This window comes from Schistocerca nitens, chromosome 1, assembly GCF_023898315.1.
Source record: "Schistocerca nitens isolate TAMUIC-IGC-003100 chromosome 1, iqSchNite1.1, whole genome shotgun sequence".
NCBI classification, from domain to species: Eukaryota; Metazoa; Arthropoda; class Insecta; order Orthoptera; family Acrididae; genus Schistocerca; species Schistocerca nitens.
In genome coordinates, this window is record NC_064614.1 from 29391266 (window position 1) to 29416090 (window position 24825).

The 24825-nt window shown below is 45.3% G+C and overlaps 1 protein-coding gene across 1 annotated transcript in view; it reads left to right on the top strand.

Annotated features, from left to right (window-relative positions):
• The first annotated feature begins 5638 nt into the window (after nt 1-5638).
• Nucleotides 5639-24825, top strand: part of LOC126234479 (juvenile hormone esterase-like) — a 91472-nt gene continuing 72285 nt past the window's right edge. Inside the window, exons 1-2 of the mRNA XM_049943174.1 lie at nt 5639-5816; nt 22173-22310. Of these exons, the coding sequence (XP_049799131.1) occupies nt 5769-5816; nt 22173-22310 (186 nt within the window). The 5' untranslated portion in view covers nt 5639-5768. The remainder of the gene's footprint in view (nt 5817-22172; nt 22311-24825) is intronic.

Genomic DNA, 24825 nt, shown 5'->3' on the forward strand with positions numbered 1-24825 from the left:
CCTTAGGATTCTTCCAATGAATCTCAGTCTGGCACCTGCTTTACCGACGATGAACTTTATATCATCATTCCATTTTAAATCACCCCTAATGCCTACTCCCAGATAATTTATGGAATTAACTGCTTCCAGTTGCTGACCTGCTATATTGTAGCTAAATGATAAAGGATCTTTCTTCCTATGTATTCGCAGCATATTACACTTGTCTACATTGCCATTCCCTGCACCATGCGTCACTTTTTTCAATTTTTTGCAGATCCTCCTCCATTTCAGTACAATTTTCCATTGTCACAACCTCTCGATATACTACAGCATCATCCGCTAAAAGCTTCGGTGAACGTCCTATGTTATCCACAAGGTCATATACACTGCTGGCCACCGTAAATGCAGCACCAAGAAAGACAAGAGGTAGCACAACAAGATTTATTTTGTGGATAACATGTTGACCAAGTATCAAATGATTACGTTTACAGACGTCTGTGACATGTGGTTCCTGCCAGAATCAGTAGCCAGAGTAGCCGCCATTGTTGGAGATCACCGCTGCCACACGTCTCGGCATTGAGTCAAAGAGACGTTGGATGTGTTCCTGGGGTACAGCAGCCCAAGCAGCTTCCACACGTTGCCAAAGATCATCTGGTGTGGCAGCTGGGGATGTAATCTGGGTCACTCGTTGAGCAACCATGGACTACATGTTTTCTATCGGCGAAAGATCCGGAGAGCGAGCCGACCAGGGAAGCAATTCAATCTGGTTATTGACGAAGAACCTTTGGACAATGCGTGCCACGTGTGGTCGCGCATTATCCTGTTGAAATATGGCTGTGGCCGAGCCCTGAAGGTAAGGAAGGACAACAGGCTCCAGCACCTCGAATATGTAGCGCCGGCTATTTAAAGTACCGGCAATGCGTACTAGAGGCGTGCGAGAGTAATATCCAATACCGCCCCATACCATAATACCCGGTGCAAGACCAGTGTGGCGGTGCATAATGCAGCTGTCCAGCATCCTCTCTCCACGGTGTCTCCACACTCGAATCCGACCATCGTGGTGCTGCAGACAGAAGCGTGCCTCGTCAGTAAAGACAACGTCATTCCATTCTGCCGTCCACATCCGTCTGTCATCACACCATTGGCGACGGAGACGTCTGTGGTTCTGCGTCAATGGTAGACGAAGCAATGGACGTCTTGCGGACAGACCACTCTGCTGTAAACGGCATCGAATGGTACGCGCAGACACTGGATGATGCGTTACAGACGCAATGTGCTGTGCTATGGTTCGGGATGTCACTGAGCGATCCGTCACTGCCATGCGCACAATTTGCCTATCAGCACGTGCAGTGGTGCACCGAGGTGAATGCGATCGACCACGTCGGTCCGTCGTACCCTCCTGCATCCAACGGTCACATATCCGCATTACAGTTGTTTGGTTTCGTCCAACACGACTAGCGATTTCTCTGTATGATAATCCACAATCTCGGTAAGCCACTATCCTTCCTCTGTCGAACTCGGATACTTGATCAAAAGATGTTCGCTGTTGTCTACGAGGCATAACTGATCGTCTTGTGAAACAACCACAAGGTAAACACACGTGCCGAACGTACACTCGTCGAAATCGCCAAGCCTTAAATGGCGCTATGAGGTGGCGCCACAGGCGCGCGTGATGTGCGTCTGCGCTGAAATTCTAATCAGTTGCATATCTCATCGCTGCAAACCCATGGTGTAAATTTCACTTGATTCGGATGCTTCCTTCAGGGTGTTGCATTTACGGTGGCCAGCAGTGTATATATATATATATATATATATATATATATATATATATATATATATATATATATTGTGAATAGCATCGGTCCTAGACACTCCCCTGCGGCACACCTGAAATTACTCTTACTTCGGAAGACTTGAGAATGACATGCTGCGTTCTGTTATCTAGGAAATCTTCAATCCAATCACACAAGTGGTCTGATAGTCCATATGTTCTTACTTTGTTCATTAAACGACTGTGGGGAACTGTATCAAACGCCTTGCGGAAGTCAAGAAACACGACGTCTACCTGGGAACCCGTGTCTATGGCCCTCTGAGTCTCATGGACGAATAGCGCTTGCTGGGTGTCACACGATCGTCTTTTTCGAAACCCATGATGATTCCTACAGAGTAGATTTCTAGTCTCCAGAAAAGTCATTATACCCTAATATAATACATGTTCCAAAATTCTACAACTGATCGACGTTAGAGATATATGTCTATAGTTCTGCACATCTGTTCGACGTCCCTTCTTGAAAACAGAGATGACCTGCGCTCTTTTCCAATCCTCTGGAACGCTACGCTCTTCTAGAGACTTAAGTTACACCGCAACAAAAAAAGGGGGGGGGGGGGCAAGTTCCTTCGCGTACTCTGTGTAAAATCGAACTGGTATCCCATCAGGTCCAGCGGCCCTTCCTCTTTTGAGCGATTTTAATTGTTTCTCTATCCCTCTGTCGTCTATTTCAATATCTACCATTTTGTCATCTGTGCTACAATCTAGAGAGGGAACTACAGTGCAGCTTTGGAAAAAGACATTTAGTATTTCGGCCTTTAGTCTTGGTAGGGCATGTTCTGAGGCATCAAGGGATCACCAATTTAGTATTGGAGGGTAGCGTGGAGGGTAAAAATCGTAGAGGGAGACCGAGAGACGAATACACCAAGCAGATTCAGAAGGATGTAGGCTGCAGTAGGTACTGGGAAATGAAGAAGCTTGCACAGGATAGAGTAGCATGGAGAGCTGCATCAAACCAGTCTCAGGACTGAAGACAACAACAACAACAACAACAACAGTCTGCCATCCCCTGTTTCTGTATCATTTTTGTCACAGAGTGTCTGGACATTTTGTTTTGATCCACCTACCGCTTTGACATAAGACCAAAATTTCTATTTTCTGCCAAGTCAGCACATGAAGGTCCAGCAGTACTGACCGGCCACCGTGTCATCCTCAGCCAATAGGCTCACTGGATGCGGATATGGAGGGGCACGTGGTCAGCACACCGCTCTCCCGGCCGTATGTCAGTTTCCGAGAGCGGAGCTGCTACTTCTCAATCAAGCAGCTCCTCAATTTGCCTCACAAGGGCTGAGTGCACCCCGCTTGCCAACAGCGCTCGGCAGACCGGATGGTCACCCATCCAAGTGCTAGCCCAGCCCGACAGCACTTAACTTGGGTGATCTGACAGGGACCGGTGTTACCACTGCGGCAGGGCCGTTGGCGATGTCGAAAAAAGGCGTGGTGTTATTAATGTGACTGCACCGTGCACATGGTTAACAGCTGTCGATGATGAATAAACTAGTTTTCCGATTGAGACTCTGTTACTAAGTCACGAATTCGTTACTTTATTAATGAATAAACACTAACAATTAATCTCCATCCTTAATGCTGAATTTCGGAGGCAGGCATGCAGGGTTTCAAGCTTTTCTTAACAATTTCTAATGGTGGTGGCTTCCTGGCCCAGAAATGAAGTATAGAGGAGGTATTTGTATCGTATGAATGATTCCGAAATACACTCCTGGAAATTGAAATAAGAACACCGTGAATTCATTGTCCCAGGAAGGGGAAACTTTATTGACACATTCCTGGGGTCAGATACATCACATGATCACACTGACAGAACCACAGGCACATAGACACAGGCAACAGAGCATGCACAATGTCGGCACTAGTACAGTGTATATCCACCTTTCGCAGCAATACAGGCTGCTATTCTCCCATGGAGACGATCGTAGAGATGCTGGATGTAGTCCTGTGGAACGGCTTGCCATGCCATTTCCACTGGCGCCTCAGTTGGACCAGCGTTCGTGCTGGACGTGCAGACCGCTTGAGACGACGCTTCATCCAGTCCCAAACATGCTCAATGGGGGACAGATCCGGAGATCTTGCTGGCCAGGGTAGTTGACTTACACCTTCTAGAGCACGTTGGGTGGCACGGGATACATGCGGACGTGCATTGTCCTGTTGGAACAGCAAGTTCCCTTGCCGGTCTAGGAATGGTAGAACGATGGGTTCGATGACGGTTTGGATGTACCGTGCACTATTCAGTGTCCCCTCGACGATCACCAGTGGTGTACGGCCAGTGTAGGAGATCGCTCCCCACACCATGATGCCGGGTGTTGGCCCTGTGTGCCTCGGTCGTATGCAGTCCTGATTGTGGCGCTCACCTGCACGGCGCCAAACACGCATACGACCATCATTGGCACCAAGGCAGAAGCGACTCTCATCGCTGACGACAACACGTCGCCATTCGTCCCTCCATTCACGCCTGTCGCGACACCACTGGAGGCGGGCTGCACGATGTTGGGGCGTGAGCGGAAGACGGCCTAACGGTGTGCGGGACCGTAGCCCAGCTTCATGGAGACGGTTGCGAATGGTCCTCGCCGATACACCAGGAGTAACAGTGTCCCTAATTTGCTGGGAAGTGGCGGTGCGGTCCCCTACGGCACTGCGTAGGATCCTACGGTCTTGGCGTGCATCCGTGCGTCGCTGCGGTCCGGTCCCAGGTCGACGGGCACGTGCACCTTCCGCCGACCACTGGCGACAACATCGATGTACTGTGGAGACCTCACGTCCCACGTGTTGAGCAATTCGGCGGTACGTCCTCCCGGCCTCCCGCATGCCCACTATACGCCCTCGCTCAAAGTCCGTCAACTGCACATACGGTTCACGTCCACGCTGTCGCGGCATGCTACCAGTGTTAAAGACTGCGATGGAGCTCCGTATGCCACGGCAAACTGGCAGACACTGACGGCGGCGGTGCACAAATGCTGCGCAGCTAGCGCCATTCGACGGCCAACACCGCGGTTCCTGGTGTGTCCGCTGTGCCGTGCGTGTGATCATTGCTTGTACAGCCCTCTCGCAGTGTCCGGAGCAAGTATGGTGGGTCTGACACACCGGTGTCAATGTGTTCTTTTTTCCATTTCCAGGAGTGTATGTCTGTACTTGTGATTTTATGTATGTGAAGTGAAAAGAAGCGATGACTGTGATACTTGTTTTGCATACTACAGTGTTGTGCTTGTGGTCTTATAAACATGTAGTGGAAAGAAGCGAGGGGATAAAACTAGGCTCCGGCACACCGCCTACTCCATTCGAATAGCTTCTAGGGGCGTCAGCCCTAAACGTCACTGCTGATGAACTGTTCATCAACGCTATTGTAACACTGTACCCTTATTCCACAAGATATTTCCAAGAGGTTGTGGTTCAATAGGTGTGCCATCACCTCCCTTCCTCTTGCTGACCATTATTCTAACGGTGCTAATTTGTTCCGCTGTCAGTATTTGAGCAGGCTGTCTCAGATCGAACGCCTCTGAAGCAGCGAACGTGAAAAATATCGGTTACAGAAGCAATGTAATGCAATACTAGAAACTATTATGTCTGACGCAACGCTCGGTTAGAGGTGAATGGAAGATTACTGTTTGGTGGATACCAGGGAATACCACACCATCATGCAGCACTGAAGAGGAAACTTTCCCACAGTAAACTGATTATTTATGTAGAGATCAGATAATGCACCGAAGTGGTAAGCAGATGATTAACCGAATGATAAGCGTCTCTTAAAGATAATATTATTGGTTTTTCTCGAGATAACCTGCCCATAATGACGAATAGGACATACCGTTTGTCCTCTCCAACCAGAAGAGTGACAAGGTGAATCCGTGGGGGCCTCTCGAATCGCAGAACAACGCACAAGATGTCAGTATAAAAGGTGCGCCAGAATCGTTGTCGGCAGCCGTCAGCTGTGAGCCCTCACTCGTCCGCCATGATCGCCTTCCCAACACTGTTGGTAGCCGCCGTGGTCGCCTGCGTGGTAAGCACTTCACTTGCGTTAAGTCTGCACCGCTGCTAGGCCAGCAGTAGTAACGTTCATTGTCTAATACGTCTGATGTGGCTCTGTCATCTAGAGGACGTGTGAGACAAACTGACCAAATACTTATCACAAATTACTAAGTTACGAATGTGTGAATGGAATTTGTTGGTTTAATTTATTTGCTAAATAGTCAACCTCCGCATTCAGGGTGTTGAATCACGCCTCTGTCGTGACGTTCGACACCGAAGTATTCGGTTCTAACTGTGGTAGAAGAAGAAATTTTGATCGGTAGTATTTTACAGGCAAGGGGGAAGAGATTGATAAGTATAGGTCGTAGCTGTAAGACTGTGGTCAAAATTCTTGGTAGGTTCCAACTGTCACTTTATTGTCTCGTCGACCGACGCCATGTGACATTGCCGATGATTTGCCTGCTAGACGAGGACAGTTAGTTCGTCGGGCCCTTGATGCTACTCGAGAGATGTAGGCTACACGACCTCACCGCATTTCACCATCTTCTGTCATCAGAAACAGTATAGACACAGTGCACTCAGTACCCATTGGCTGCAGACACCAAATACCAAAACCGTTACTTTTAACGTACCTGACAGGCAAATTAGCGAAACAGCGAGAACGAGACGCGTTCTGCACAGTTTCAAGAAAAGTTAGCTGAATACTGACCTGATAGCTTGTAGTGTCCTGAGAAACACATCAAAAAACGTTTTGCGTCGCCTCGGTTCCGAGAGTTCCGGAACCTGTGCAGAAAATTGGAATGGAGATCAACATAAACATCATTTCCGTCCTTGTTATTGCTCATGAAAACCACACGTTGCATGTTGTACCACCATACAGCGAGACCTACAGAGCTGCTGAGAGATTGCTGTACACACCGGTACCTCTAATGCCCAGTAGTACGCCCTCTTGCACGCCTGTATTCGTCGTGGCATACTGTCCACAAGTTCATCAAGGCACTGTTGGTCCAGATTGTCCCACTCCTCAACGGCGATTCGGCGTAGATCCCTCGCAGTTGTTGGTGCGTCACGTCGTCCATAAACTGCCAAAAATGGTCCAAATGGCTCTGAGCATTATGGGACTTAACTTCTGAGGTCATCAGTTCCCTAGAAGTTAGAACTACTTAAACCTAACTAACCTAAGGACATCACACACATCCATGCCCGAGGCAGGATTCGAACCTGCGACCGTAGCGGCGGCGCGGTTCCAGACTGTAGCGCCTAGAACCGCTCGGCCACCACAGCCGGCTCATAAACTGCCCTTTTCAATGTATTCCAAGCGTGTTCGATAGGGTTCATGTCTGGAGAACATGCTGGCCACTCTAGTCGAGCGATGTCGTTATCCTGAAGGAAATCATTCGCAAGATGTGCACGATACCGGTGCGAATTGTCGTCCATGAAGACGAATGCCTCGCCAATATGCTGCCGATATCGTTGCACTATCGGTCGGAGGATGGCATTCACGTATCGTACAGCCGTTACGGCGCCTTCCATGACCACCAGCGGCGTACATCAGCCCCACATAATGCCATCCCAAAACAGTAGGGAACCTCCACCTTGCTGCACTCGCTGGACAGTGTGTCTAAGGCGTTCAACTTGACCGGGTTGCCTCCAAACGCGTCTCCGACGATTGTCTGGTTGAAGGCATATGCGGCACTCATTGGTGAAGAGAATGTGATGCCAATCCTGAGCGGTCCATTCGGCATGTTGTTGGGCCCTTCTGTGCTGCGCTGCATGGTGTCATGGTTGCAAAGATCGACCTCGCCATGGACGCCGAGAGTGAAGTTGCGCATCATGCAGCCTACTGCGCACAGTTTGAGTCGTAACACGACGTCCTGTGGCTGCGCGAAAAGCATTATTCAACACGATGGCGCTGCTGTCAGGGTTCATCCGAGCAATAATCCGTAGGCAGCGGTCATCACTGCAGTTGTAGCCCTGTGTCTCCTCCATGTCCGAACAACATCGCTTTGGTTACTCCGAGACGCCTGGCCACGTCCCTTGTTGAGAGCCCTTCCTGGCACAAAGTAACAAGGCAGAAGCGATCGAACCACGGTATTGACCGTGTAGACATAGTTGAACTACAGACAACACCAGCCGTGTACCTCCTCCCTAGTGGAATGACTGAAACTGATAGCCTCTCGGAGCCCGTCCGTCTAATAGGCTCTGCTCATGCATGGTTGTTTACATCTTTGGGTGGGTTTATTGACATCTCTGAACAGTCAAAGGGACTATGTCTGTGATACAATATCTACACTCTACGTCTCTCTTTAGGAGTTATGGGAACCGGGGTGATGCAAAACTTTTTGTTTGTTTGTGTAGTATCTCTGAAGTCAAACAAAGCTTAAATGTTCATTTAAACTTCGTAGCATGGACTTTTTCCACTATTTATTACACTTTCTAAACTTAATATTGCCTTCCAAGAGAGCCACACAGTAGCTTTATGGTTTTTTATAGCTTAGAGATTTGCTGGCAAATGGAAAGTACTGTTTTTCACATATGAAAACAGCGCGACCGCTCAGTTATTGCTGGGAAAAGTTTTAATGTTTCTGTGTCAAGCTTCTCGAGAGAATAACTTCTTGTTTGGATTCAAACAACAATACTGGTGGATTAACCATGCTTCAAAATTAGTAGGCTTATTAACCAAAGCAGCGCCTGATGTCGATACCAATTAATCTTTCTGTCCTTCAATAACTGCTGAACTGTACCCATACAAAATTCTTTGAATTTATCTTTTAAATGGGATACGTAAATAATAAGTTTCTTTGTCATTCATCACACATAAAAATTACAAACAGCTGGAGCTGTGGTCTTATATAAAGGAAACACTCGTCTCCCACTTAGACCTCAATAAATCGACATAATATACTAATTTAGAGGCAAAAACTGCGTCTTTCTTTATGCAAAGATCTAATGCATCTTTGTCTGCCTCTCACAACTTACAATCAAGCAAATGCCCAAACGAGCGGAATTCCTGTTGTATTTCTGCTGCCAATTATCCGTCCTCATACGTATTTGTGTACCTTGCATCATATGAGGCACGGAGCACATACTCAGGCGTCTGCCGCATTTTCATTGATTAGATTATCAGAACTGCACTCGATTTACAGTTGGCGAAAGACGACAGCTTTGTGTAGATAACACAAACTGCGGTAAGAGCTTCTCCATGTCAGTAATAACTGAAACACTAAATTTCCCTCGCCAATACTGTTGTCAGACTGTCTCTATCCAAATCTGCTATGACTCTTGTTTTATTGTATTGCACAAGTTTAACAGGTCATGTTTCCCATGAACAAACGCATCGATAATGATGCATTGTAGGGAAGGTTAACGCAATCCATGTACCTTTTGATCTGCCGTTGTGGTAACCGAATACATTCGTGATGTGGTAGGGTCCCGCCTTCATCTTTATAACATGCCGGACTGCTCTTATTTGGAGACTATCGGCCACCTGCTGCTGGTGAAAGCGACCATCATATGTGAATTGTGATATTCGTTCACATTAGTTGATGTTATTTTCAGTAATCGATCTTTTGATTAGTGCGATACCTTCTTCAGTTTCTCCCTTTCTTCTTCTAATTTTATTACTTCTGTTTAAGCGCTACATGCGACCTACTCTCATCATAGCATTTATCTCATCTACAGTTCTTTCCAGTAGTTAATTATTCCTTGACGCCCTAGCATATCCGGAGCCTTTATTCTGGTAAGGGTTTTCTCTAGATTTTTTTCCACGCTTGCTTTACTAGTGCTTCTTCATTTTATACCTTTTCTGTCCAGTCAATTTTTAATATAGTTCTATAGTACATTTATCAAATAGTTTAATTTCTTCTTTGTTTTTTTAGTAGTTCATATCCTACTTACAGATACGCTGAGCACCACAAACTTTGTCCTTTCTGAATTCCATGTCAGTAACTTTTAATGACAGGAGAGTTCGTTGGTTGAAGAAAGATTTTTATCACCTGCACTAGGATGCTTCTAATACTTTCTTTGTTTGGATATTCTTGAGTAATCTTCCTTCTTAAGCTGGCACTTTAAGTTTTTGCTTCCCAGTAATTATGTTTAATTTTCCTGGATTCATCATGTACTTTTCAATGATTTTTTCTATTTATTCTCGTGCATATATCTTACTCATCTATTCAGATTGAATGTTTTTGTACTCTCGTTAATTTTCTATCTTATCAATCTATGAAACTAGTTTCTTGTCTCATCTATTTCATTCTTCCATTTCCTTCTTACAATGATAAGAGATAGTATTTATTTCATTTGTGGATAGGTCGTCTCTGCAGTAATTTGTGTTATGTAAAAGGTCTCTCCAGCCTTCGCACTTATAAACTACCCTTATATCGTTTACATACGTAGTTGTCACAACCTCAGGAAACTTCTACATTGTCTCACTGTTTGTTGTTTGTCTGTCTTCTACACCCACGTATGATTCATCATTTTCCTTATTCTTTTTTATTGTAGCGTACTCGTAATCACTAGATGATTATGCAACTCCTCATCCATATCAGTTTGTTTTCTACGGTTCAATACCAGATGGCCAAATTTTCAATGTAGCAATGATTAAGACCTTTTGATATCTTTACTTGGTTCCAATTCCTTCCTCAACAGCCTTCCTTTTCAGTTGAATACACAAGATGATGTTCGCTACAATGGCTGGACTCCATTACATATTGGATTGGTTAACTGCTCAATCGGTTCTTGATAGAACATTTTATACAATATGAATGAAAACACACACAACACTGGTGCAATATTCTATAAGAATATTACACCAGTGTTGCGTTTTTTCATTCATAATCCATCAGTAGTTTTGCTTTTTTGTAGAATCTTTACTGCGACCTATTTTATCCCTCGCTGAAATGTTATCATACAGATATCAAAGCACGTATGAATGACTATTTCCTTGAAGATGGGACATATCGCAAGCTACTGATTACTTATCTCAGTCTCTAGGTCTGTCACGGCTCATATTCGGTATGAGTGTAACCTTGAAAGATAAAGTTCATCGGCGATTGCAGTCCGTCCAATAGACGCTGCAAGAAAGTATCAAACCACAATGTGTAGCCAGACCAACTAACATGTAGGAAGTCATGATGTGCACAATCGTTCGATGATGACACCAATCTATAGCAGCCAAACCGTCTTATGATTTGTGGCAGAGGGCACTTGGGGTGATATTATTATTTTCCTCCTTCCCATGGGCAAATAGCGCATGCAAAGAACCATTGTAGGAAAGCCTCCGTTGTTGTTGTGGTCTTCAGCCTAAAAACTGGTCTGGCGGACCTCTCCAAGCTACTCTGTCTTGAACAAAACTCTTCATTCCTACATAACTACCTCAATACACGCTGATATAGCAAAGCATTATGATTACTCAAATGAAACTGTGTGATCCAGGAACTTTTCAAGTCTCAAACATCAGACTGATGGGAAAAATGAAAAAAAAAATTGCATCAAGGCCGGGATTCAAAGCTGGGTCTCCTGATCACTAAGCACATGCGCTTACCACGCCTCAGCCCACTTGCTATTCTCGCTAAGCTCAAACAGCATTGCAGAGGCTCTCCAGCTTTACTGAAATAGCACTTCTGCATCTAATGAGAAGAGGTCCTGCTTCATGTATATATGCATAATGTATACAGGGTGTTACAAAAAGGTACGGCCAAACTTTCCGGAAACATTCCTCACACACAAATAAAGAAAAGATGTTACGTGGACATGTGTCCGGAAACGCTTAATTTCCATGTTAGAGCTCATTTTAGTTTCGTCAGTATGTGCTGTACTTCCTCGATTCACCGCCAGTTGGCCCAATTGAAGGAAGGTAATGTTGACTTCGGTGCTTGTGTTGACATGCGACTCATTGCTCTACAGTACTAGCATCAAGCACATCAGTACGTAGCATCAACAGGTTAGTGTTCATCACGAACGTGGTTTTTCAATCAGTGCAATGTTTGCAAATGCGGAGTTGGCAGATGCCCACTTGATGTATGGATTAGCACGGGGCAATAGCCGTGGCGTGGTACGTTTGTATCGAGGCAGATTTCCAGAACGAAGGTGTCCCGACAGGAAGACGTTCGAAGCAATTGATCGGCGTCTTAGGGAGCACGGAACATTCCAGCCTATGACTCGCGACTGGGGAAGACCTAGAACGACGAGGTCACCTGCAATGGACGAAGCAATTCTTCGTGTAGTTGACGATAGCCCTAACGTCAGCGTCAGAGAAGTTGCTGCTGTACAAGGTAACGTTGACCACGTCATTGTATGGAGAGTGCTACGGGAGAACCAGTTGTTTCCGTACCATGTACAGCGTGTGCAGGCACTATCAGCAGCTGATTGGTCTACACGGGTACACTTCTGCGAATGGTTCATCCAACAATGTGCCAATACTCATTTCAGTGGAAATGTTCTCTTTACGGATGAGGCTTCATTCCAACGTGATCAAATTGTAAATCTTTACAATCAACATGTGTGGGCTGACGAGATCCGCACGCAATTGTGCAATCACGTCATCAACACAGATTTTCTGTGAACGTTTTGGGCAGGCATTGTTGGTGATGTCTTGATTGGGCCCCATGTTCTTCCACCTACGCTCAATGGAGCACGTTATCATGATTTCATACGGGATACTTTACCTGTGCTGCTAGAACATGTGCCTTTACAAGTACGACACAACATGTGGTTCATGCACGATGGAGTTCCTGCACATTTCAGTCGAAGTGTTCGTACGCTTCTCAACAACAGATTCGGTGACCTATGGATTGGTAGAGGCGGACCAATTCCATGGCCTCCACGCGGCCATTTGAAAGCTCTTGTCTACGCAGCCCCGGTAACAAATGTAGAGACTCTTCGCGCTCGTATTGTGGACGGCTGTGATACAATACGCCATTCTCCAGGGCTGCATCAGCGCATCAGGGATTCCATGCGACGGAGGATGTATGCATGTATCCTCGCTAACGGAGGACATTTTAAACATTTCCTGTAACAAAGTGTTTGAAGTCACGCTGGTACGTTCTGTTGCTGTGTGTTTCCATTCCATGATTAATGTGATTTGAAGAGAAGTAATAAAATCAGCTCTAACATGGAAAGTAAGCGTTTCCGGACACATGTCCACATAACATATTTTCTTTCTTTGTGTGTGAGTAATGTTTCCTGGAAGTTTTGCCGTACCGTTTTGTAACACCCTGTATACAGGGTGGTCCATTGATCGTGACCGGGCAAAATATCTCACGAAATAAGCGACAAACGAAAAAACTACAAAGAACGAGACTTGTCTAGCTTGAAGGGGGAAACCAGATGGCGCTATGGTTGGCCCGCTAGATGGCGCTGCCATAGCTCAAATGGATATCAACTGCGTTTTTTTTAATAGGAACCCCCATTTTTTATTACATATTCGCTTAGTACGTAAAGAAATGTGAATCTTTCAGTTGGAGGGTGGCAGGGTGGCGTAATGGCTAGCGCATCTGCTTGGTCAGCAGGGACCTTGGTTCGAATCCCGACATTGGAACAAATTTTCATTCGCCGCTTTGCATATATGCATCGTCATGATCACTGCCCACCACGAGAAATAATGCTGTCTGGTGACGTTGCGAGCACGTGCCGCGGTACGGAAGGTATGTAAGAGGAGCAGAGACGAATGTGGAATCATTCTAGCGACGATGTGGGTCGACAGTGGGGAAATCCAAGGACATAAGCAACCTCGACAAAGGGCATCTGGGCATCTGGGAACGAGCATCTCAGGAACGGGGATGGTAAGCTGCTGTTCACGTGCTATTGTCGTGAGCGTCGTTGGAACATGGTTCAAGGACGATGGAACGTCGAGTAGGTGATGATGTGCTGGACGTACACTCCTCGTAACAGAACACGGAGGTCGGAGACTTGCATGCTCTGTGAAGGAGGATGAGCTGATATCTGCCGCAGATCTAATGACTATCTTGCTTGTGCAGGAACAAGTGTTTCGGAGCACACCGTTTAGATCGCATTACTGGCAGCGATGGAATCTTCCATCAAGACAACGGTCCGTGTCACAAAGCCAGAATTCAGCAGCAGTGGTTTGAGGCGCTCACGTTGATGTCTTGGCCGTCAAATTCGCCTAATCTGAAACCGACTGAACACATCTAGAGCGCTATTAAGGACCAGGTGTGCGCCCACAATCCTCCGGCCCGTAATTTTCGTGAATTTCTCGACATGTGCGTAGCCATCTGTTGCCACACACTTCCAGAAACGTTCCAAAGACTTGCCTAATCAATTCCAGGCTTTATTCAACCAAAGCGCTATCAAGCACGTGTTTATAAAGTTTAGGTCATCGGTGTATACCTACTGTAACCTGTTTATTCTGGTAAGACATCGGTCTCTCTCTACAATTTTTAACACCTACACTTCCGTCCATCACCATATTGACGATATCTTGGTGCCTCAGGACGTGTCCTATCAACCAGTCAGTTTCTTTAGTAAAGTTATGCCATTAAATAATTTTCTCCTAGTTTGGATTCAATACCTCTTCCTTGATTTACCAATGTATCCATCTAATCATCAGCGTTGTTCTGTAGCATCATATTCCAAAGCTTCTGTTCTCTTCTTGTTTTTAATTCTTATCGTCCACGTTTCTCTTCCGTAAAAGGCTACGCTTCTGACAAGGGAACCTCCCCATCGCATCCCCCTCAGATTTAGTTATAAGTTGGCACAATGGATAGGCCTTGAAAAACTGAACACAGATCAATCGAGAAAACAGGAAGAAGTTATGTGGGACTGTGAAAAAAAAAAAAGCAAAACATACAAACTGAGAAGTCCATGCGCAAGATATGCAACATCAAGGATAATGTAAGCCAACGTGCGCCGTGGTCCCGTGGTTAGCGTGAGCAGCCGTGGAACGCGAGGTCCTTCGTTGAAGTCATCCCTCGGGTGAAAACTTTAATTTTTTATTTTCAGACAATTATTATCTGTCTGTCCGTCCGTCCGTCCGATGCGAGGTAACTGCGCCGCAGTATGGGGACGCTACACCTAAACGGAAAAATTTGAAAACGTTAAAAACATATGTTTTGACAGAGCACAGGGAAAACTGTGCGACTGTGAAACTGTTGCATTCATTTGTTGCAGTTTATTTGACAAACTCTTATGTTTTCATCTCTTTTTTGGGAGTGATTATCACATTCACAAGAAAACCTAAATCGGGAAAGGTAGAAGAATCTTTTTACCCATTCGCCAAGTGTACAAGTTAGGTGGGTCGACAGCATATTCCTGTCATGTGACGCACATGCCGTCACCAGTGTCGTATAGAATATATCAGACGTGTTTTCCTGTGGAGGAATCGGTTGACCTATGACCTTGCGATCAAATGTTTTCGATTCCCATTGGAGAGGTACGTCCTTTCGTCTACTAATCGCACGGTTTTGCGGTGCGGTCGCAAAACACAGGCACTAAACTTATTACAGTGAACAGAGACGTCAATGAACGAACGGACAGACCATAACGTTGCGAAAATAAAAAACGTTGAGGGAAGACTTGAACCAAGGACCTCTCGTCGTGCTGCTGCTCACGCCAACCACGGGACTACGGCGCTGCTGAGCTCACAGTATCCTTGATGTTGCACATATTGCCCATGGACTACTCAGTTTGTATATTTTGCTTATTTTTTTCACAGTTCCACATAACTTCTTCCTGTTTTCTCGATTGATCTGTGTTCAGTTTTTCAAGGCCTATCCACTGTGCCAACTTATAACTAAATATGAGGGGGGTGCGATGGGGAGGTTTCCTCGTGAGAAATATTTCCAGAGTAGACTTTCCAACACTTAAATTTATATTATACGTTAAGATTCTTCTCTGTTTCAGAAACTTTTCTTTTGCTACGGCCAGTCGGCACTTTATATCCTCTCTATTTTGGCCATCGCCGGTTATTACGCTGCCCAAGAAGCAAAACTCATCTACTACTTTTATTGTCTTGTTTCTTAATCTCATTTCCTCAGCATCGCCTGGTTTTGTCAGAATTCGCTCAGTTATCCTTGTTTTGCTTTTGTTGATATTCATCGTATAACCTCTTTTCAGTGTACTATCCATTCCGTTCAACTGCTCTTCCAAGAACTTTACCGTTTCTGACAGCGTTACAATGCCATCAGCAGACTTCAAAGTTTTTATTTCTTCTCTCCGAACTTAAGTTCCCTTTTCAAATGTATGCTTGGTTTCCTTTACTGCTTGCTCAGTGTATAGATTAAATAACATCGAGATTATATCACAACACTATCTTGGTGCCTTCACTGTATTACATTTCGTCTACTTGCCAATTGGAGATTAACTTTTATTAGGATGCTATAGAGGGAACACATGAAGGATAACGAACGTGAATCGTAAGGAAAAAATTTAAGAATAAATTCCTGAACTTCGTAGCTCTCATACTTTGAATTTCGTGGTGGATGTTCTGTTTAATCATGCACACAAGTGACATTCTTTACTGGCGTTCAACATTTCTCTGTTTTCCACAGTTTCTCCACGACAATAGGTTGTACTAATGCTTACGTATCATTATTAGCAGTAAAACGTTAACTAATGCGCAACGATCAAATAGAATAGACGTCCTGACTCCTTTTAGCTGTCAATTCGTGAATGTGTATGATGCTTTTGTCGTTTTCTCTTGTTATGCGCACACTCCTCAAAGCATTTGTCCGGTAATGGATCTGTAATGGACAGCAGATTGGTTGCTGATTTCTGTTAGATACATTTGTTACTTACAAAAATGTCATTTAAGTTCAACAACGTGCAATCAAAGCGACATATTAAAGTACTGGAATTAAAAATCAAAGGATTTGATTAGCAGAAAGTAAGAATGTAATGAAGGTGCTGTATAATTCTTACTGTTGGAAAGAATTACGTATTTTGCCACGGTTAAGTCAATGCTGTTTCCCTTATGTAGCATTAATTAAAACTTAAATCTGTGGTCAAGACACAAGGGAATCAAAGACATTGGCTGCCAGCGGGTATTGTTTTGTATCAGGGGGCAAGTTGAAAATTGTGCCAGACCGGAATTCGAACCCGTGTCTCCTGCTTAGTAGGCAGATGCGCTGATCATTACGCCATCCGGACACAGCGGTCACCACAACTGCGCGGAGTACCCTAGCATGCCTCCCGTCAGATCCCTGATGGCGTAGTAGTCAGCGCACCTTCCTAGTAAGCATGAGAGCTGAGTTCGAATCCGGCACAAATTTCCAACTTGCACGATTGACAGGCTGCAGTCAACGCCCACTGACAGCTAAAGTCTTTAATTTCCTTGTGTCTTGATTCATAATGGCTGCAGGACCAAGATGCTGACTGTCCTTACAGACATGTCCGAAAGAACAGACACCGCATATACACTCCTGGAAATTGAAATAAGAACACCGTGAATTCATTGTCCCAGGAAGGGGAAACTTTATTGACACATTCCTGGGGTCAGATACATCACATGATCACACTGACAGAACCACAGGCACATAGACACAGGCAACAGAGCATGCACAATGTCGGCACTAGTACAGTGTATATCCACCTTTCGCAGCAATGCAGGCTGCTATTCTCCCATGGAGACGATCGTAGAGATGCTGGATGTAGTCCTGTGGAACGGCTTGCCATGCCATTTCCACCTGCCGCCTCAGTTGGACCAGCGTTCGTGCCGGACGTGCAGACCGCGTGAGACGACGCTTCATCCAGTCCCAAACATGCTCAATGGGGGACAGATCCGGAGATCTTGCTGGCCAGGGTAGTTGACTTACACCTTCTAGAGCACGTTGGGTGGCACGGGATACATGCGGACGTGCATTGTCCTGTTGGAACAGCAAGTTCCCTTACCGGTCTAGGAATGGTAGAACGATGGGTTCGATGACGGTTTGGATGTACCGTGCACTATTCAGTGTCCCCTCGACGATCACCAGTGGTGTACGGCCAGTGTAGGAGATCGCTCCCCACACCATGATGCCGGGTGTTGGCCCTGTGTGCCTCGGTCGTATGCAGTCCTGATTGTGGCGCTCACCTGCACGGCGCCAAACACGCATACGACCATCATTGGCACCAAGGCAGAAGCGACTCTCATCGCTGAAGACGACACGTCTCCATTCGTCCCTCCATTCACGCCTGTCGCGACACCACTGGAGGCGGGCTGCACGATGTTGGGGCGTGAGCGGAAGACGGCCTAACGGTGTGCGGGACCGTAGCCCAGCTTCATGGAGACGGTTGCGAATGGTCCTCGCCGATACCCCAGGAGCAACAGTGTCCCTAATTTGCTGGGAAGTGGCGGTGCGGTCCCCTACGGGACTGTGTAGGATCCTACGGTCTTGGCGTGCATCCGTGCGTCGCTGCGGTCCGGTCCCAGGTCGACGGGCACGTGCACCTTCCGCCGACCACTGGCGACAACATCGATGTACTGTGGAGACCTCACGCCCCACGTGTTGAGCAATTCGGCGGTACGTCCACCCGGCCTCCCGCATGCCCACTATACGCCCTCGCTCAAAGTCCGTCAACTGCACATACGGTTCACGTCCACGCTGTCGCGGCATGCTACCAGTGTTAAAGACTGCGATGGAGCTCCGTATGCCACGGCAAACTGGCTGACACTGACGGCGGCGGTGCACAAATGCTGCGCAGCTAGCGCCATTCGACGGCCAACACCGCGGTTCCTGGTGTGTCCGCTGTGCCGTGCGTGTGATCATTGCTTGTACAGCCCTCTCGCAGTGTCCGGAGCAAGTATGGTGGATCTGACACACCGGTGTCAATGTGTTCTTTTTTCCATTTCCAGGAGTGTATTTAATCTATAGTGTTTAAACAAAAAAAATGATGTTTTTCCAATGCGGAAGTTGAAAAAAACTAGTGTGCTCGCTGTATTAATATTTTTTTTATCAGGGTAATTTTCTTGATGTTTTGTATTTTAGATCTTGTGAAAAACGAAACATTAGCAGGTAGCCTTTTACTGGAGTGTTCTAACGCATTTTATTGCATGCCAGTGATTATGTTGGCGGCGCTGGCCGTTGAGTGATACTCAGCCTACACATGGGAGGGGGGAGCATCTTCTGGCAAAGGTGTTAGGTTCACGTAGGTTGGTCTAAACAAGTCGCCTAACAGCAATAACTCTTGACAGTCGTCTCTGACACTTACCACCAAGAAATTCAGCGACCTTACAATAGAAGTTTCATTGTCATAGAAGTAGAATACTCCACACGTAGAATACATCGAAATCTCTTACCTCCTCACCATTCTGAAAAAAATTGCCCCGTTGGTTTTTTTTTTAACTTTTGATTGTCCCTCATCAGTCTAATTACTCATTATCAACTTTCATTGCTCTTGCCACACTCGTTTCTCACTCACAAAACACAAGCTTACAAAAAATTGACCCCTTAAAAGAATTCTAGTGCAACATGTTATTAGGTGATACCTATTCCAGTGTCTCTCAAGACTCCTGGTTTTTACAGTTTTATGGTTCCTGGACAGAACTCTAAATTTTTTAAAATTATGGTTTTGGCCCTTCCATTGTGCACTACCAGTATCTGCAGTCCACAAAAACTTAAGATTCCTCCGGCATCAAATAATACTTTCGCTGTCCTTGGTGCCTCCTTCTGTACAGTGTAGAACAATCTGTGAACGAGAGAAGCTAATGGTTCACTAATAAATATGTCTTCTTTCACGTGTATCGTTGGCATTGCCACATATTACTTTACACCAACAAATGTAACAAGAGATACATTTCCACATACAATAAGTTGTAAATGAACGCCGAAAGTAATAACGAAAGAAAGAAAATCACTTAATTGTGGATCAGGGTAATAGCACAACACTGACGTCAAAGAAAAAATCAGATGAAATTTGTAGGTCTCCGTATTGTACACAGTGGCTGGTTGCGCGAAACGAAAAAACAACTGTGTCATCTTGAAAAACGAAGACATGGGTGCCAATAAGTTTCAGTGTGCCATTAGTTTACTAAACGCTTAGTTTCAATAATAACATCATCTCGTCGGCTAAACGAGTCATACTGATGAACTATGGCGGACCGCCATCTTAAGGTATCATGAGTAATAATTAAACATTTAAGCAATTGCAAATAAAACGGTATAATTGGTATAGTCTTCTATGTTTGTAAACTTTACAATAGAGAAGTTCAACAGAACCTCCCGTCCTACTTTAGTTACTCCACTCTAACCTACCTTTAACACATCTGTGACAAGCTAAGCTGTCGTAACAGTCACATATTGCTGAGTGATATTTGATTATTATTCTGATAAATTTGTTAGCTATTTTTGAGGAAATCACAAGGTTTACTAACTCAAGAAGAAGGCTTATAATTATCTTGTTAAGGAACGCACGGGCCCAGGTGTCGTCTCGTGATCTGGCTTGACCATAAGAGGTCAGTCACGGAGGTTCTAGAGAAGAGACGTGGGCCCCCACGGCACTGCAATTTGCAGAATTGACTGCGTTTAGCCCTTGCTCCACACTTTGGCGGGAAATGCGATTTTCTCCTTCGAATGCAGTCTGCCGCTAAGTCACTATAAGCCGCTAGATAATAACTGTACGTGACGAATTCACTTCCTTGTACACTATGTAGGAACCGGCCACCACGGCACTGCTCGGCCATTGTGAGAAAATTCTTTGCCTTTCCCCTCAAGATCTAGTTATTCAATCAAATGAGTCTTGCCCGCCATGTTATTTAGGCTCGAACAACTCGACCGTTGAGTGGAACATGGCTCGCAGCTTATACCAACCTCATGCGTGTTAAAATGCGTTCTGTAATCGAAAAATGGGAAATTTCTGCAGGTTTCCTCTTCATCCGCGTAAATAAATTGAAAGTCTCGCTGGTCATTGTAACGAAAGCTGAGTGTCTTCCCTCCAAGTTGAGTTTTTCAAAAAGTTGAGAGTAAGGTTTAGAAGAGGATAATTTTGGGCCTTGCCTTCCTGCTGTGGAGGGAGAGAGACTTGTGGTTCTGCCGCAGTGGGAGAGAAACTCCTAGTCCTGCCACAGAGGAAGAGATACTTCTTATCCTGATGCCGACTGGGGAGCATGATTGCTGTTTTTGCACTGTCACTTTTCTGAGCAGCTCAGAATTTACAGGATTCGCTACGCAACCTGGTTTGCCTGATAAATTGTATTGTTTCGTCGGTCTTGGACTCGTTTTCCTTGCATTTACGAATTGCACAGATTAAGAAAGCTTGTGGTATTCCCGAACCAGTCTTCCATGTAGATGGGAAACCCCCACCCCACAGTGTTAGCGGTACATTCGTGATTAAATCGAGCTTGTAGATGACTTTGTGTTTCAATATTTTAGGTGACTTTGTGCTTGTTGTGTTGGAGCAATTTCTCAGTCTACATTACGAGACTTTTACTCATTTCGTCTGAAACTACTTCTTTGTCATTCTAATGTGGTATGTGTCGAGATTTTAGAGCAAGTGAATAACTTATTAAACACAGACTTGATTTGAATTTCAAAACCAAATTATTGTCCTAGAAGTGATTCTGATTAGACAGTCCTCTAAAAACAGATCTAAAAACAAATATAACCCATGCATCCCTAATCTGTTTGTGTCACTGTGACGATGTTCTACTGCAAAGCGGAAGCCATCCTGTTTGCTTAATTATTACATATGAGAGGTTTTGATCTCTGGTCATGACTTACTATTTACAAGGATTGCGCGAAAGTCTTCACAGATGTGTTAAACGCGGCTTAGAGAAACGTAAGTAAGACAGGAATGCAAGCTCTTTTCAAAATACATTTTTAAGCTGCAAATGTACTTGTGGCGAACAGCTGTTTTTCACCGTTCAACAAGTTATTGTGCAGCCTAATCAGTGTCAACACTGAAATCCGGCATAAGAAACTGTGGTTAATGACACGGACTTAGGTGGTAAGATTTACCTCGAAGCTGTGGGAAGTGGCCGATGGCACAAGTTCTATTTCCTAACAAGAATTTGCTGTGCCAACTTGACAGCACGTTGTTCAACAGCTTAACAGTAAGAGAGAGAAATGAAGAGCTATGACGGCTTGTACTTCTGCTGCATCTGTTGAAGCACACGGGACAAATGGTTAAAATGGCTGAGCACTATGGGACTTAACTTCTGAGGTCATCAGTCCCCTAGAACTTAGAACTACTTAAACCTAACTAACTTAAGGACATCACACACGTCCATGCCCGAGGCAGGATTCGAAACTGCGACCGTAGGGGTCGCGCGGTTCCAGACTGTAGCGCCTAGAACCGCTCGGCCACCCCGGCCGGTCACTCGGGACAGTAGAATGGTGTAAGCACGGAGAGGAAGTTGGGCAGAGCGTACTGGAACCGTACGAAATGGGAGTGGTTGGTCGTAAGAGGTAAAGTACCTGATGGCTCGGCCTCACGTGGTGTTTGCGGTGTGTTTCAGACGGCGCAGAACGTGACTGTGCAGACTACGGCAGGTCTGTTACGAGGGGTGAGCACCACCACCATCAACGGGACGGCCTACTACCGATTCTCGGGGGTGCCTTTCGCTGCGCCACCCGTCGGAGAACTGCGTTTCAAGGTAAGCCACCGCTGTCTCGGACAACTTCTGTTATCAATACTACATTGTTGAAGAGAAACGGGGTGTCGGGTTACTCAGTGGAAAACCCAAATTTCTTATGCCTGCGTCTGGTCTCGCTGTATAATGACTCGGTTGCTGTGAATCACGCCTCTGTGATTCACTGTAGTCCAGTTCGATCTCTAAGGAATGGGTGGTATCAAACATCTGATCAAAAGTATGGGGACATCTGTTATTATTCACTAATATGGGTTGTATTCACGCTTGGCCCTTATGATGCCTTCATCTTTGCAGGGGACACTTTCAGTGAGCTGCGTGACTACTGTATTGTAGTGCCTGTGTTTTTACGATGTGCTATACAATGTCCATCAGACATGTATGTATGCATGTGTGAAGGAACAGACGCAGTTGCGATTGACAGTTTTATGAAATACGATAAATTTATTCGTAATTGCGATTATGGTCAGACTCCAGCTGCACAATTTACAAAACTGGCCATTAAAATTGCTGCACCAAGAAGAAATGCAGATGATAAACGGGTATTCACTGGACAAATATATTATACTAGAACTGACGTGTGATTACATTTTCACGCAATTTGGGTGCATAGATCCTGAGAAATCAGTGCCCAGAGCAACCACCTCTGGCGGTAATAACGGAATTGATACGCCTGGGCATTGAGTCAAACAAAGCTTGGATGGCGTGTACAGCTACAGCTACCCATGCAGCTTCAACACGATACCACAGTTCATCAAGAGTAGTGACTAGCGTATTGTGACGAGCCAGTTGCTCGGCCACCATTGACCAGACGTTTTCAGTTGGTGAGAGATCTGGAGAATGTGCTGGCCAGGGCAGCAGTCGAACATTTTCTGTATTCAGAAAGGCCCGTACAGGACCTGCAACATGCGGTCGTGCACTATCCTGCTGAAATGTAGGGGTTCGCAGGGATGGAATGAAGGGTAGAACCACGGGTCGTAACACATTTGAAATGTAACGTCCACTGTTCAAAGTGCCGTCAATGCGAACAAGAAGTGACCGAGACGTGTAACCAATGGCACCCCATATCACGCCGTGTGATACGCCAGTATGGCGATGACGAACACACGCTTCCAATGTGCGTTCACCGCGATGTCGCCAAACACGGATGTGACCATCATGGCGCTGTAAACAGAACCTGGATTCATCCGAAAAAATGACGTTTTACCATTCGTGCACCCAGGTTCGTCGTTGCGTACACCATTTCAGGCGTTCCTGTCTGTGATGCAGCGTCAAGGGTAACCGCAGCCATGGTCTCCGAGCTGATAGTCCATGCTGTTGCAAACGTCGTCGAACTGTTCGTGCAGATTGTTGTTGTCTTGCAAACGTCCCCATCTGTTGACTCGGTGATCGAGACGTGGTTGCACGATCCGGATAAGATGCCTGTCATCTCGACTGCTTGTGATACGAGGCCGTTGGGATCCAGCACGGCTTTCCGTATTACCCTCCTGAACCCGCCGATTCCATATTCTGCTGACAGTCATTGGATCTCGACCAGCGCGAGCAGCAATGTCGCGATACGATAAACCGCAATCGCGACAGGCTACAATCCGACCCTTATCAAAGTCGGAAACGTGATGGTACGCATTTCTCCTCCTTACACGAGGCATCACAACAACGTTTCACTAGGCAACGCCCGTCAACTGCTGATTGTGTATGAGAAATCGGTTGGAAACTTTCGTCATGTCAGCACGTTGTAGGCGTCGCCATCGGCGCCAACCTTTTGTGGATGCTCTGAAAAGCTAATCATTTGCATATCACAGCATCTTCTTCCTTTCGGTTAAATTTCGCGTCTGTAGCACGTCATCTTCGTGGTGTAGCAACTTTAATGGTCAGCTAAATAGATTTGTTTTCTGTTTGTTGATCATTGTTTTTTTTTTAAATTTCAAACTGACCTGTTTGTGCCTTTTTAATATTGTAAACAAAGTTCGAGAACCAATTGTAATTCTTTTTTTTTATTTTTCAGTAGATCTGAAGAAGGGCAGCACTGCCCGAAACTAGTCAGTCTGAAGTAATAAAATACAGCGATTAATGGACAGCCAAATTTTAATGTGTTTTACATGATTTCTTAAAACATATTTATTGCTACTTCAATTTGTAACTCAATTTAGGAGTGAAGTATGTCTGTAAATGCTATGGTTTTACTCCAGAACCCCTGTTGTTTACTCTAAAAATTTTCGTTTGAGTTGAATCTAGCAGTGACATATGCCTCCTTTTTTCGACATGTCATAATTTAGTGCCTTACCTATGTATCATAACAATTCTCACGCTTATATGCCCTGGTATTACTTTGTTTTCGTTTTCAGTCAATGTATGTTAGTTAAAACACATGGAGCGTTGTGATATTTGTGTAATGATTTTGTGCAACAAACGTGGTTAATAGTGAGAACAACTGTGAGAGACTGTATAGAACAAAGTGAATGTTATTCACTTTCGAAATACGTTGGAGACAAATGTTACAAGCACTTATATCACCAAAGTT